Source organism: Notothenia coriiceps, unplaced genomic scaffold (assembly GCF_000735185.1).
Source record: "Notothenia coriiceps isolate Sejong01 unplaced genomic scaffold, NC01 NC01_scaffold00034543, whole genome shotgun sequence".
Taxonomy (NCBI): domain Eukaryota; kingdom Metazoa; phylum Chordata; class Actinopteri; order Perciformes; family Nototheniidae; genus Notothenia; species Notothenia coriiceps.
This window is the reverse complement of record NW_011367244.1, coordinates 76564-89224: the sequence shown is the minus strand read 5'-3', so window position 1 is coordinate 89224 and position 12661 is coordinate 76564. Positions and strand designations below refer to the sequence as shown.

Below are 12661 nucleotides of genomic sequence, written 5' to 3'. Positions count from 1 at the left end.
GGTAGGCCCACGCTAAAGTCGGACTGAAAGGAGATCACACAAATGTGGAAATATAGCAAAAGGCCTACTGGTTTTTCGGCCCCCCCTCCAGACCCCCCCAATAAAGCCAAAACTGGCACGTTTCAGAGTGCCTTTTATTGTGGCCAGCCTAAGGCACACCTGTGCAATAATCATGCTGTCTAATTAGCATCTTGATATGCCACACCTGTGAGGTGGGATGGATTATCTCGGCAAAGGAGAAGTGCTCACTATCACAGATTTTTTCAGATTTGTGAACAATATTTGAAAGAAATGGTTATTTTGTGTATATAGAAAATGTTTTAGATCTTTGAGTTCATCTCATGAAAAATGGGAGCAAAAACAAAAGTGTTGCATTTATATTTTTGTTCAGTGTACATATATCGGTGTGTAGCTACATGTGCACAGCTGAAGGTTAATGCATTTTGTCATTTGTAGTCAAACGTAATGCATATGTAGATCTTTTTAAATAGAGAAGTGTTTAACTCCATACATTCTAAACATGACTGCCAACCCTCTGTAGCTGTAGACATCTGATATGCTAACTTTACTGGCAGAGTTTGACCTTTACCTCATTTTCGTTTAATGTAAGCCCATCACACAGCTCTGGGCGATGCACTCAAAATAAAAATAAATAAAAATAAGTGACACAAAATTCCTGTTTTAATCTCTGCTCCCAAGGGCGATAGCATCAAACAAAAGGCTTTCCCCATCCAACACGGTCTTCAAAGACCCACTGACGCACACAGACACAGGTTAAATGACTTCGCACATCCTGGACTGCCCATAGGCATAGGGTTTCAACAACCAATTAACACTAGTGGTGACCATGACCACCAGCCCTCACATGCCAGTCAATCAACATGATGATGATGATGATTATCATTCACAACACATTTGTATTGGGGAGGCCTTTTACACTACGCATATAATCAGAGCTCTATTATTGCCTTTTACCATATTTGTATTGTGTTCAGAGTATTGAAAACAAACAAAAAAGACACATTTCTGTACAAATAAATGTCGCTGGCTAATCTGGAGTGTGATTCAGTTTTCATTTCATTTTCTTTCACTTTTTCACAATTTTGTTCTAATAACAGAACATCCCATGATGACAATCCTCCAGATGTTCTGACACAACCTTCACACCATCTTGTCCAAAAACATACATGTTACTATGTGACAGGAGAAGATTAACACCACTGCAAAGTGTGATCAGGTTTCCCTTTTTTGGAACACACAAGATCAGAACACCTAACACACACCATACCACACACACTGGGCCATAGACACAAAAGCAAACATGCAAAGACATTAAAGCACATGCAGTGTACATGGACACAGATGTACATGGAAGGAAACTGTACACACAAAATATTAACATATTGTGTTGCACATAGCACAGAAGAAAGGCCTAGATGTGTTAAGACCAACCAGGGCTTAAGAACCGAGGCACACAAAGGTTAGCAAACAGGTGGCGGGCCAGGAAAGAAGGAAACAGCAACATAGTGTGTGTGTGTGTGTGTGTGTGTGTGTGTGTGTGTGTGTGTGTGTGTGTGTGTGTGTGTGTGTGTGTGTGTGTGTGTGCCAAGTTCAGGGGTGAAGGAGGTGCACAGTTTTTAAGCACCTGTTGTGTGACCATGTGTGTGACCCTGTTGTTATACATCAGCTAATTGGTCGTCCGCCTGTCTACAGCTCCCAAACACTGAACTGAATATTTTACAGGCTCACACACAATAAGAGAAAGAGGCTCCATCCATGCACATACGTAAAGGTTGCACTACCAAAACAGGTGCGTCATGCAAGAACGACACGGGGGATTCAGGGAAGGAGACTGTGGTCACATAACAGAGAGAACTAAGCGTGACAGTGGAGATGAACAGATGGACATAAAAAGACAGAAAGAGCAACAGAGAGAAAAAGTAGCACTTAAAGGAATGACAGAGGGACACTGACCAGGGTTTGCTTGTATCTCAGAGCCTTCCTTTCCGACGCATCTGCGGCCATTGACACTGTCACTGACCCAAAAATAAACCCACCCGCTCACCGTCTGTCTCAGCATTACCAGGACGAGCTGGACACCCAGCCAGGACACTCCAACACACACACATAGACACACACACACACATGCTGCAGGACGACACCGGGATAGACATACACACGCATGGACCCCCACAGAAACACACTCTCACTCTCTCACGCATTCTGACATGGTGGAAACTAGCTCCAGCAGGGGTTCCCCCTACATGCCCCAAGCTCACTGCTCACCTCTGTGAAGTAAAGTAAGCAGAAAAATAAATGCTGAAGTGAATCCGAATACTGTCCAAAATACTATTTGCTGAACTTCTTAAGGGACACTGGGTATAAACTACTATTGAAATGACAGGAGTCAATCCATGGCAGCACAGCTTTAGATGAGACTGAGCTCCATCAAACACAAAAACACTGTTTTTGTGTACTAAGCAAGGGCTTATTTGTTGTTGCACTAGCAACTCCTACCGGCTGCTCTGCTGTGTTGAAATGGGTTGGGGACAGTAAACATGTCTTTATTCTGTTTCCTTTTAGTTAACATCCTGCTTGCAAGTGAAAAGACAAAAACAAACAACATCAACATAGCTATAACATGTACAAACCAACAGAATTAAAGGCAAAAGCTTTCAACCCAATAAATGTAACAGTCTGTATCAGTGTCTGTCTAAATGAACATGCAATTAGACAAATGGCTAACAAACAAACCCTGGCTATTACATTTGTGGAAACACACGGAACAGTAAATGAGAGTCCATTAAACTTGTGAAACATTTTAGTTCCGGGTGGATAGAGATCAATGGCTATGTTGAAACCTGACAAAATGATGTCAGAGTTTGGGTGTGTCAGCAGCTTGACTTTACAAAGGGAAGAGGGTGAAGGGTGATGCAGCACGTGAAAAATACAAATTACACACATGCATGCAAGCCAGTGTCACGCCTTTGGCTCAAATAAAAGTGATAAGAGCATCGGAGTCCGTTTCTTTTATATCTTGCCAGCATGAACAAAGTAAATAAAAATGATCGCGCTGTTACCATACAATAGAAGCTTTAAATACTCATTTATCTTATTTTATCTACTAGCGTTTATCTTGAATGTCTCGACAAGTCACCAAACCTCTTTGAGGAAGGACAAAGGCATTTTTTGAATACGCTTTAATCGTTTAATATGAGTAGATGCACATAAACGTCAACTTCTATATCTCTTATTTTGGAGCTTGTGAAAATGTCTAAATTGTTCCACACTGAGAAAAGGCAATATACGCAAACTGACAAGTCTAACAAAAGTTTTGCGGTTTTCTTAAAATGTTTGCTTTTTCACTTTAGGGAAATTCTCCTTCTTCGTGGCCATGGGGCAAAGCCAACACTTACTGAAATGTTTCAAACCGTTTCAGACTGCTTCAGTGATGTATTATATTGGGCTTTGAGCACCAGGAAAAGTGCTATATAAATAATATGTATTATTATTATATAGATATAGTTATTTTTTGTATTTTTCCTTGACCATTTAAAGTAAACACATGATGGGCGTCAGAAAATACATCATGTTGCCTTTCTGCCTACAGTAGTAATAAACAAGTTGACAAATGTATTGATTTATGTCTGGAAACTCGACACACATCAACTATGACAGACAATCGTGCACATACATAGCAAATATAAAACTGAAATCAAGGTGTGTTCAGGTGATAAGGAGAAGCATGTACAAAGTGTTGAAGGGGTGGGTGTGGCCAACCTGAGAGAGAGAGTCACAGAGAGAGAAAAGAAAAACAAACGCGACAGAAAACACACCTGACTGGTGACAGCAAAATAGAAACTAACTTTCACAGTATCTACCCTAGAAATGTGTCTTCCTGTGGATATCACTCTCAACTGCACACCAACTATGATAACATGACAACTGAGAGGATGGACTTGAATACAACTCTACACAGGGTCAGCAGACTGCATGTTTTGGTTTGGAGGAGCACACAGACACCTGAACAGTCGTAGAAAGTTGGCCAGGTAAGAGAAACATTTTTTACAAACAACTATTTGGGCAAATGATATACTGTGACTGAAACTCACTTTCCAGCTCAAATCTAACTTGGGACAAAATATGAAAGTTTGTATCACAATATGCGCTTGTGTCAATTCTGTTGCATTATTTTGTGTGTACATATGTACACATCAAGGCATACTGTATGTGTGAGTATATGGTACTACTTTCTAACTTCCTAAGTCATACGTTCATCTTTACACATTTAGTGGGTTTTGACCCCCATTTTGTAGTTGTGTGGATAAACACATGTCTGTGTGTGTGTGTGTGTGTGTGTGTGTGTGTGTGTGCGTGCGTGCGTGTGCGTGCGTGTGTGTGTGTGTGTGGGGACATGGCCAGCCTTCAGGAGTGGTATTGGCGCATATGAATGTGGAAGAACAATGTGGACAAACTGGTTTAGTGACATCCATTCTCTTTACAGTAAGTCATCCCTTAGCAATGGCCTACTTCAAACCAGTGTGACCTCGTAAGGGAGTGTGTTTTGTTCACACAGCGCACTCTATAACAAGACCTTTCCACGCTCTGATGAGATGATGAGGTGAGGATGACGCTGCATTGTTAACACACAAAAGAAACACACCTGTACTGTAAAGTGTCTTCACTCTAATGATAGAACCCTTACAACACAACAACGGCCAGTGGTTTGAGATGAAAATGAGAAGGACAAGGAAGGCATGAGAACATTTCTCCAACATACAAGCTGCTCATAGACACATTTCCAATAAACCTTTGCCAGCATAAAGATATGTCAGGTAAGGAGCAAATGTACACTTAGTGCTTAATTGTATTGAATTGACAGAAACTACATTTAAAGCAATATCAACAGAGGCTAGCAAACCAATAACCCTGAAGTGTGTTAGGTAAGGAAACATTGACCTTTAAGAAGTCACTGTTAAATAAAAACATCATACATTTGCAGAAAAAACGGTTTCAACATGGTTTAATTTCCAAACACCTATGTACTAATTGTTTTATATTACATAGTTCTTAAATAGCTAACATTTTAAGAAAGCAAACTGTTTTAATGAGGAGGCAGCCTTTTCTTTATTTGTTTTGAACAACTTTTTGTTCTTACTTGATGCAGCCCATCCCTTTGATATGTGCCAACATTGATAACATGTGTACAATTAACAGGCTAAATAGCTGTTAGTTTGGCCTAACTTCTGTTGCACTGTGAACTAGGACTTCTTAAGTACATGGTGTGTACTATGTTGATTTCAGGTTGTGTTCGGGACTCAGATACCTGTAGCATTACTGTTGGCATGATACTGCTGTAAATCAATCTCAGGCATGAAAGTTATTCCAGGCTGACAGACCACACTATTGTCAACATTTGTTAAACAAACAAGGTGCCTCACTTGCACAAAGTGGTTTCCAGGGCATACTGGAAGCAGCTGTGTGCTTTATCATTTATGAGCTGTCGTGTAAAAGGTGCGTGTTTGAAAAAACGTAGGCATATTGTGTTCTGCCACTTAGTTTGCTTTATGGATATTGTCTATGTATTATTGTGCTTTTTCACTGACTTGTGACGCCCCACAATGGAGATGACGAATAATGTTTGCTTTTAAAGGATAATTGATGTGAAACCTAGGCAAGGCAAGGCATGTTTATTTGTATTGCACCTTTCCACAAATGGCAGTTTGCTTGACAGAAAAATGATAACACTAAGAGCACAGTATCAGAAGATGTCCTGCATAGAGAAGTGTCTAGACTTTGACCAGGTCAGCAACAACGGCAATTACATTAGGAGCCTTTCAGTTTTATTATTCCCTTCCGACTGTATACTCTAATTCAGTCCATGGTGATAATAGTTGAAAACACAAGGTAGCTGGTTTATTGGCAAGCACTGATCATTCACATTATTCCACAAGAACAAACGGAGAGAAAACAGGACAACTTATGTCCCTTTAAGCTGGTGACTGTCACGTGAAGATTTGTGTAGTAACTAGACCAATGCCTCATTGCTGCCTTTTTTAGAATTGGACCAAGAATAAAGAGAAGATCCTACACCAGGAGTAATCAATACTATGCAAATGTTCAACCCAAAATCACAATTTAATGTGTGGTAAAAATAACCCTCCTGATGCAAGACTTTAACAGTTCTAGGGAAATGTTAAGATCAAATAAAGCTGGTATATCATGTCTGTGACTTGAGAAGTTTAATGGGCTTCCTAATGCCAGGTTATCCTTTCAAGGCTTTTATGGATTTTGGGTCAGTGCTGAGCGATGGTAATGCTGATCTCTACTCCTCTATTATCTGTGTAACTTATAGCTGGTTGACTATACACATAGAAAACAAGCTGTCAAACATTGCTTCTGATATGTGCTGTGAGAGTCCAGATAAAAAAAGAGTTCACTGTTAATATTTGTAATGTAAGAAGAGATTAAAAAAAGAAAGTCCTGGGCGTATGCTGTTTACAGAACTTTACTGATAGTACTTAAAGCAAAGCTAAAATCTGAACCAGCAACTTTGACCAGCTACAGCTGTATATAGAGTTCTTAGAGGCAGATGCTGCTCCCTGTATCTGAACTTAGAGGATTTAGACTGGCTGCTGAGCAGAGGTAATGTTGATCTCTTCCTCCAACTGATAGTAATGTTGATCTTATATGTTCCTCTTTGCCCTCCAGCATGTCACTCAACTCCACGGCCGATAATCTGTGTGCACCGGATGACCACCTCTGTAGTAAGGACTGCCACTCTTCCCCTCTCTCTCTCTCTCATCATCATCACCTACACTTTGTCTTGTGTTTCTCATCTTGCTTATTCTTCAATTATCTTGCCCTCTTTAAATTATTCCACCTTTCTGCAAACCTGCGACACACCCATATTCCAGTATTTAGCAGCTAGATATACCTCAAAGCAAACCATTTTCCTGTCATCAAGCTCAATTTAACAACTGCCAGGGTGGCTTTCCTAATCTTACATTTAAGCTGGGGAATTAAACTAAATCTAGAGGATTCGCTCTTGCTTAACCTGGAGAACTTTTGATCTTGCCAATTCAAGTTGATTGTCTTGTATTGCGCTTGGGTTATCCACGGTGTTAGGGAGAAGTGAACCACAAATACTAAAAAGAGTAGTTTAACTACATTTACACAACTTCAAATGAAAAGCCCCATTTGTTTTTTTCTTTCAACACATTTGTGTCAGGCCGCCTCCATCACATACTCAAACTCTTACCTTTGTGTAGTGCCGGCATGATCAAAATAATGGCCGATGCTCAGCGACCACCATTGCTACACTAAAGCAAATATATGACACTGACTAGCTCCACCAATAACATACATATTTATATAATATGACGTTTTTAGTTATCTGGCTATTTTGTATTTTCATTAAAGTAAACAACAGCCATTTGGCATTACACAGAGTACATCAGAGGAACGATGAATGTATCTGTAGAGGTCATTTTGACATGGAAACCACAGTTGCAGGTTTTGTCCTGGTAAACAAAAAATAAAAAGCACAAAATTGCACTCTTCAAATGTGATAATGTATTGGTATTTAACAACTATAAAGAGTCTCATTAGTTCTGTATTTATTTAACTATGAAAATGTCTGCTGATTTCTACAATGATGTTGCAACATCCAGCCTTTAGATAAGGCTGCATGAAATACAGAGGTTCCAGGTGATATGGGATTGCACAATCAGTTGGAGTAAAACAGCTGCCTCACAGGCAGAGAATCGGGAAGGCTTTAAGATTACACAATCAACTACGTTATATAACCTTTCAACAGTAAGAGGTGTCTGTTAAGTTGTGTGTTAACAGGAAATAACTTTTTATTTTTAAATAGAATGGCAATGGCACATGTCTTTGTTAAACAAGGTTAATATTGAGTCTAAACAGACTACAATGTTGGACTAGTATTGAGTCTTCAAGTTTCAGTCTTTTATGAGAATGACAAGAAATGCTTGTCAACCATAATAATGTGGCTCAACCAGAACATGATGCTTACATTCCAGATTCTTCTTGAACAACACTGGATTCAGGAGTGTTGGATGATGGATCGAATGGCTCCTGCTACGGCTAAAACGCAAAAAAGTCCAGTGAAGAAGTATAATGCAATACTAATTAACCTTGTTTAACCAGTTATCCAAAGAGAAAGGTCAAATGTCTTATTCTCTGAATGTCAATGAATGAGCCACCTGAGCCAGTCCCACTGGATAGTGCAGTCTTATTGAGTTGTTGGTAATGCAGCAACAATACAGCAGGACGTTATTATCAACAAAGTAAGGCAGAGCTAGTCAGCAATGCAAAAGCATGACGATGACTCACAATTGTGAAAAATGCATTCCACAAAAGAAAAATGCATTCCACGATCAAAGAAAAAAAAGAGAATAATACTAAAATAAAACCGTAGTAAAGAGCTAGCTCTGTGTCTAAATATGTGATTCATCTAAAACTGAAGAGGGAGAATATCTGGAAACTGATCGATATATGATTGACATACCTGTATATCTAAATTATTCTCATCACACAATTTTAAAGTTAATTGTCTTATTTTTGTTGCATAGCTTTTACCCTTGCAATAAACTAAGGACTTTGGGCGCTTAAAGGTGGGGTAGGTCATTCACTTCAGAAACACTTTTTGTTATATTCCATGGAATGCTCTTAACATCCCGGTAGCAATAAATATATTAAATGCTTTGACAATAAATATATACATTTCATCTGTGGAAGCCTTTCACTGTAAAAAGCACGACAAATCATTTTAGCCGGCCCGGCTAAAATAACTGGATGGCCTACCTGCCTGTCAGCCTTCCATCTGTGCACAAACTTATCTCGTGCCCTCATTGGTCATGTGCGCGTTCGTGTGTGTTGGAGGAGGGGCTCTGTAAGGAAGTCTGAAGGAAGGGGCAGATTGTTTTCGGCTGCGTACTTTCAAATTCGAGCGCACTCGAGCTGGTTTCTCCATTCTTACCTACATTACCTTTAACGATACCAATGTCTTTATTTTGTGTTGTTATATTTACAATAATATACAAAATAACAGTTTTAAACTCATTCAGCACTTCATTAGACTATCTTTGAATGACAAATTCCATCGCACAAATGTAGGAAGCAATCTTTAACATAGCATTCTTCGACAAGAAAAAGTAAATGAATTTAATGTAACATGTTTAAAAGGCATGTTTAGCTTGCTATGCAACTACCTACTGTATCCTAGCCGTGTTGCATGCAAGATGTCAGATCAGAGCATCTTTTCTGCTGAGAGCCCGTGGCAGTCAACAAAGTGACTATCGGCTGATACAGATGTTCAGCCAATAAATACAATAACCATATATTTTAAATACAAATGAAAAATGAAGGTGTTTCTTTCAAATACTGATGTGCCTTGTGAAATCACAGTTGTATCTAGCTATAAATCAACACGTCAACGGTGTTAATGGTGGATGATGTAATGTTCTTATAGAACATCCTGTCAACACTTTGGGGGGGTGCAATATTTTTTACAGGCAAAATATTGGTCTCGTCATAGTACCCTAAGCAGAACACTGAAACCAAACCTGCACAAACCACCTCACAGTGTAATTGAATATTGTTTGCATTTAAACATTGGCGCACAAAATAAAAAAAGAGCGTTGAGGACTTAAGAGCTGTGAGTGCTGTCCTAACTTTAATATAAGAAACTATGAATTAGGACATTCCTGCTGTGGGACATTCTACCAAATCAGACCAAGTCGACAAGAAGCCCAGCACTATACGTCTGAAAGGAAATGGCCTCCTCCTGTTCCCTGACATTTACACATCAATTTCTCTCTCAGTTGTAAGGGAGCATTTGCAGGCAGTGATCATCGTCCCTACTCTGCTCCTCCTGAGCACCCTGGTGGGCTTCTTGGCTATTTGCTGCCTGAGGTATTGTCCTGAAAGGAAGGGGCCAAAGACCACTTCCGCTCCACGCTACCACAGCGCATCGCACAAGCAGAGGCACAGCCACAGAAATCACCTACAGGGCATTGATGGTGAGCAATCATGCATAAGATTCTGCGTCATTCTTATTTTACTTGGTTTCAGTGTAACTCCACGAGAACTAGACTCCCATGTATAATTCTGCTCTGCTCTGCATGTCTCTCTCCCTCAATAGCACCCCCGGGGATTAACCCACTGGAACATGAAGAGCTGCCAATGTCAGTTCAACAAGTGCAACAGAATGTCAGACCAACTCTGGCTGCAGTACCCCCGATGTCCACAGAGAGGCAAAGAGGAGCCTTCAGCCAGATGACCGCGCTGCAACCGTCCTTCCCCGTCACATCTAACAACACATACATCCTCTACAGAGCCCGCAAGGACAACAGAGATGTCATCCTGAGGATGCTAAAAGGTAGAAAGAGACTAACCTCAGAAAGAGGCTCTACTGCTGACTGCATGTCGGCTGAAGAAGTCAAGATCATGTATTTGTTCCAGTCATTCCTCAGAAATACCAAGGTTAAAAAAACCTCAAGGACATCAAATGTTACTTTCCATGTTAAATCACAAAAAATCATGATGAAACTAACCATTTACAGTTGAAGACATTATGAGGTGTAAACTAAATATGCAATACATTAATTGTGAGTATAGTCTTCAATGAAACTTCCCAGGTTCAAATTAAAAGTAAGTCTGTTTACATGTTTAACGGTTGTCATAACAACAAGCGATGAACCATTCCCCCCCATCGTCACCCCACTCTCTATAGTCATAAACACACACAGACGCATGTCACTTCCTCTAACTTGCACCTTACTACATAATTATCCTCATGGACCCCAAAACTGCTTTAAGGGTTTATAATATCACTTAAATATGTTTAACGTATTTCATTACCTGTACTTAAAAAAAGAGTAGACACTGTTTTTATGTGTCAATTTATTACTATGTATTTTAACTACTTATTTGTTATTGCGTTTGTTTGGTTGCTGCATTTAGTTCTGTGCCTGGTTATTATTTTGTAATTGGCACCTTATGTTCATTCTGTTTTGCTGCAGAACCAATTAACCTAATTTGGTTCCTCTTTGTGCTGCACTGTAAAAAGATGGATGGGAACTAGTCTCTCTTTTCTTACCTGTTTCTCAGAGACAGCAAACGGCCGTGAAAAGCAGGAATTTTTGGGATTTGCTGCCTTCGTGTCAGGACTCGGGCCTCACCCCTTCCTACCTGAGCTGCTGGGTGTAGTCTCAGTGCAGCCGCCCCTGATGATGGTTGTGGAGGAGCTGCAGCACAGAGACCTGTTGGGGTACCTGTGGAAATGTCGACAACAGGTACATACTCCTATTACCGGTAATTACCACACCATTAAATTGCAGACTGGTGATGAACACTCTGACAATCTAAAGGGGCAGGAAGACAAAGGGAGGTTTCTGTTCAATGGAAAGTGGAAAAAATATCCATTACCCACCCCCCCAAAAAATAGTTACTTGATATTGACAGGTACAGTTTGTTACCCTAATTCTAAAAACACTGTAATATAAGCCCATTATGCTTATTAACCTCATCATGAACACAGATAGAAAAAAAGGTAAGAAATATCACATAAAAGACAGGTATGATAGTCTGACTCAAAATCCAACCATAAGGACACAGACAATTAACATTGACATGTTTTCCCTTTTTTCCTCTGCCTACTCTCTCACTGAAGGGCAACTCGGGTTCAGAGTCTTCATGTGAAATGACGGAGAAGAAGATCTTCACCATGGCAGGACAGGTGGCCTCTGCCCTGGTTGGTTCAACTGCTGCTTGCTTTTCTCTGTCTGCCTCAATCTGATCCTAATTTCTTATTATTTGGTGGCAAAACTAAAGACTTCCAGTTTCCACCTGAGGTCTGAACCCGATCTTCAGTAGTACCCCTATCTTCACTTAACAATAGGTTAAGGTTATGTTTATAAACTGTCAGGTTAACTTAACTGGCGATTTTTAGATCGTATTTTTGTGCTGATGTTGCTACTTTTCCAGTCAGGACCTTCAAAGATCTACATTTCCAGCATCCTTCTTGTTACCCTGTCTTTATCTTAAAGGTCCCATTTCATGTTTTTCTGGTTATAACCTGTCCCCTTGTGTGTTACGTAGCTTTTTCTGCATGTAAACTGTCTGCAGAGTCACAAACCCTCAAAGTACACCCTGAAGCGAGTAAAACGTATCGGGTATAGTTACGTTACGTGCGTGGAGCCGTTACGTTTGGACCAATCGGCGGACTTCTTCACACATACACACTCAATCTTTTCTCGGCTGCAGCTCTGCGGATTTCTCAGCCTGAGACGGCGGCTGCGGGTGTGTGTGTGTGTGCAAACACAGACTCACAGCCAGGCTGCGGGTGTATGTGTGTGCTCGGGCTGGGTTTCGCTGTGTCTCGCTGTGTCTCGCTGTCTCGCAGACCCCACGCAGCAGCCAGGAAACAACACCAGTAAGCTAGCTCACACTGTCCGCTCCTCGCAGCAGCGAGCCCCGCAACGTCCCGCCAACACGGCACCCAGACCCCACCCAGCATTCTCATCTGTTTGTCATTGCTGGTGTCATTTTCTGGTTGCTAACAAAAGCCATTGTAACACATAAACACACATCAGAGCATAGTGGGCTCATAGGGGGGGGGGGGCAGGAGCTCCAA

The 12661-nt window shown here is 40.6% G+C and overlaps 2 protein-coding genes across 4 annotated transcripts in view; one reads left to right on the top strand and one right to left on the bottom strand.

Annotated features, from left to right (window-relative positions):
- Positions 1 to 2125, bottom strand: part of LOC104962277 (chloride channel protein 1-like) — a 222102-nt gene extending 219977 nt beyond the window's left edge. Inside the window, exon 1 of the mRNA XM_010790706.1 lies at positions 2066 to 2125. Within this exon, the coding sequence (XP_010789008.1) occupies positions 2066 to 2080 (15 nt within the window). The 5' untranslated portion in view covers positions 2081 to 2125. The remainder of the gene's footprint in view (positions 1 to 2065) is intronic.
- A 1701-nt stretch (positions 2126 to 3826) lies between these two features.
- LOC104962271 (tyrosine-protein kinase STYK1-like) overlaps positions 3827 to 12661 on the top strand; it is a 12086-nt gene continuing 3251 nt past the window's right edge. The window contains exons 1-8 of one of the 3 annotated variants that reach the window (XM_010790699.1): positions 3827 to 4049; positions 4505 to 4621; positions 4697 to 4835; positions 6712 to 6767; positions 9849 to 10046; positions 10169 to 10405; positions 11137 to 11321; positions 11699 to 11779. In XM_010790699.1, coding sequence (XP_010789001.1) covers positions 6713 to 6767; positions 9849 to 10046; positions 10169 to 10405; positions 11137 to 11321; positions 11699 to 11779 — 756 coding nt within the window. In that variant the 5' untranslated portion in view covers positions 3827 to 4049; positions 4505 to 4621; positions 4697 to 4835; position 6712. The remainder of the gene's footprint in view (positions 4050 to 4504; positions 4622 to 4696; positions 4836 to 6711; positions 6768 to 9848; positions 10047 to 10168; positions 10406 to 11136; positions 11322 to 11698; positions 11780 to 12661) is intronic. The other 2 variants (XM_010790698.1, XM_010790697.1) reach the window with 2 other exon arrangements.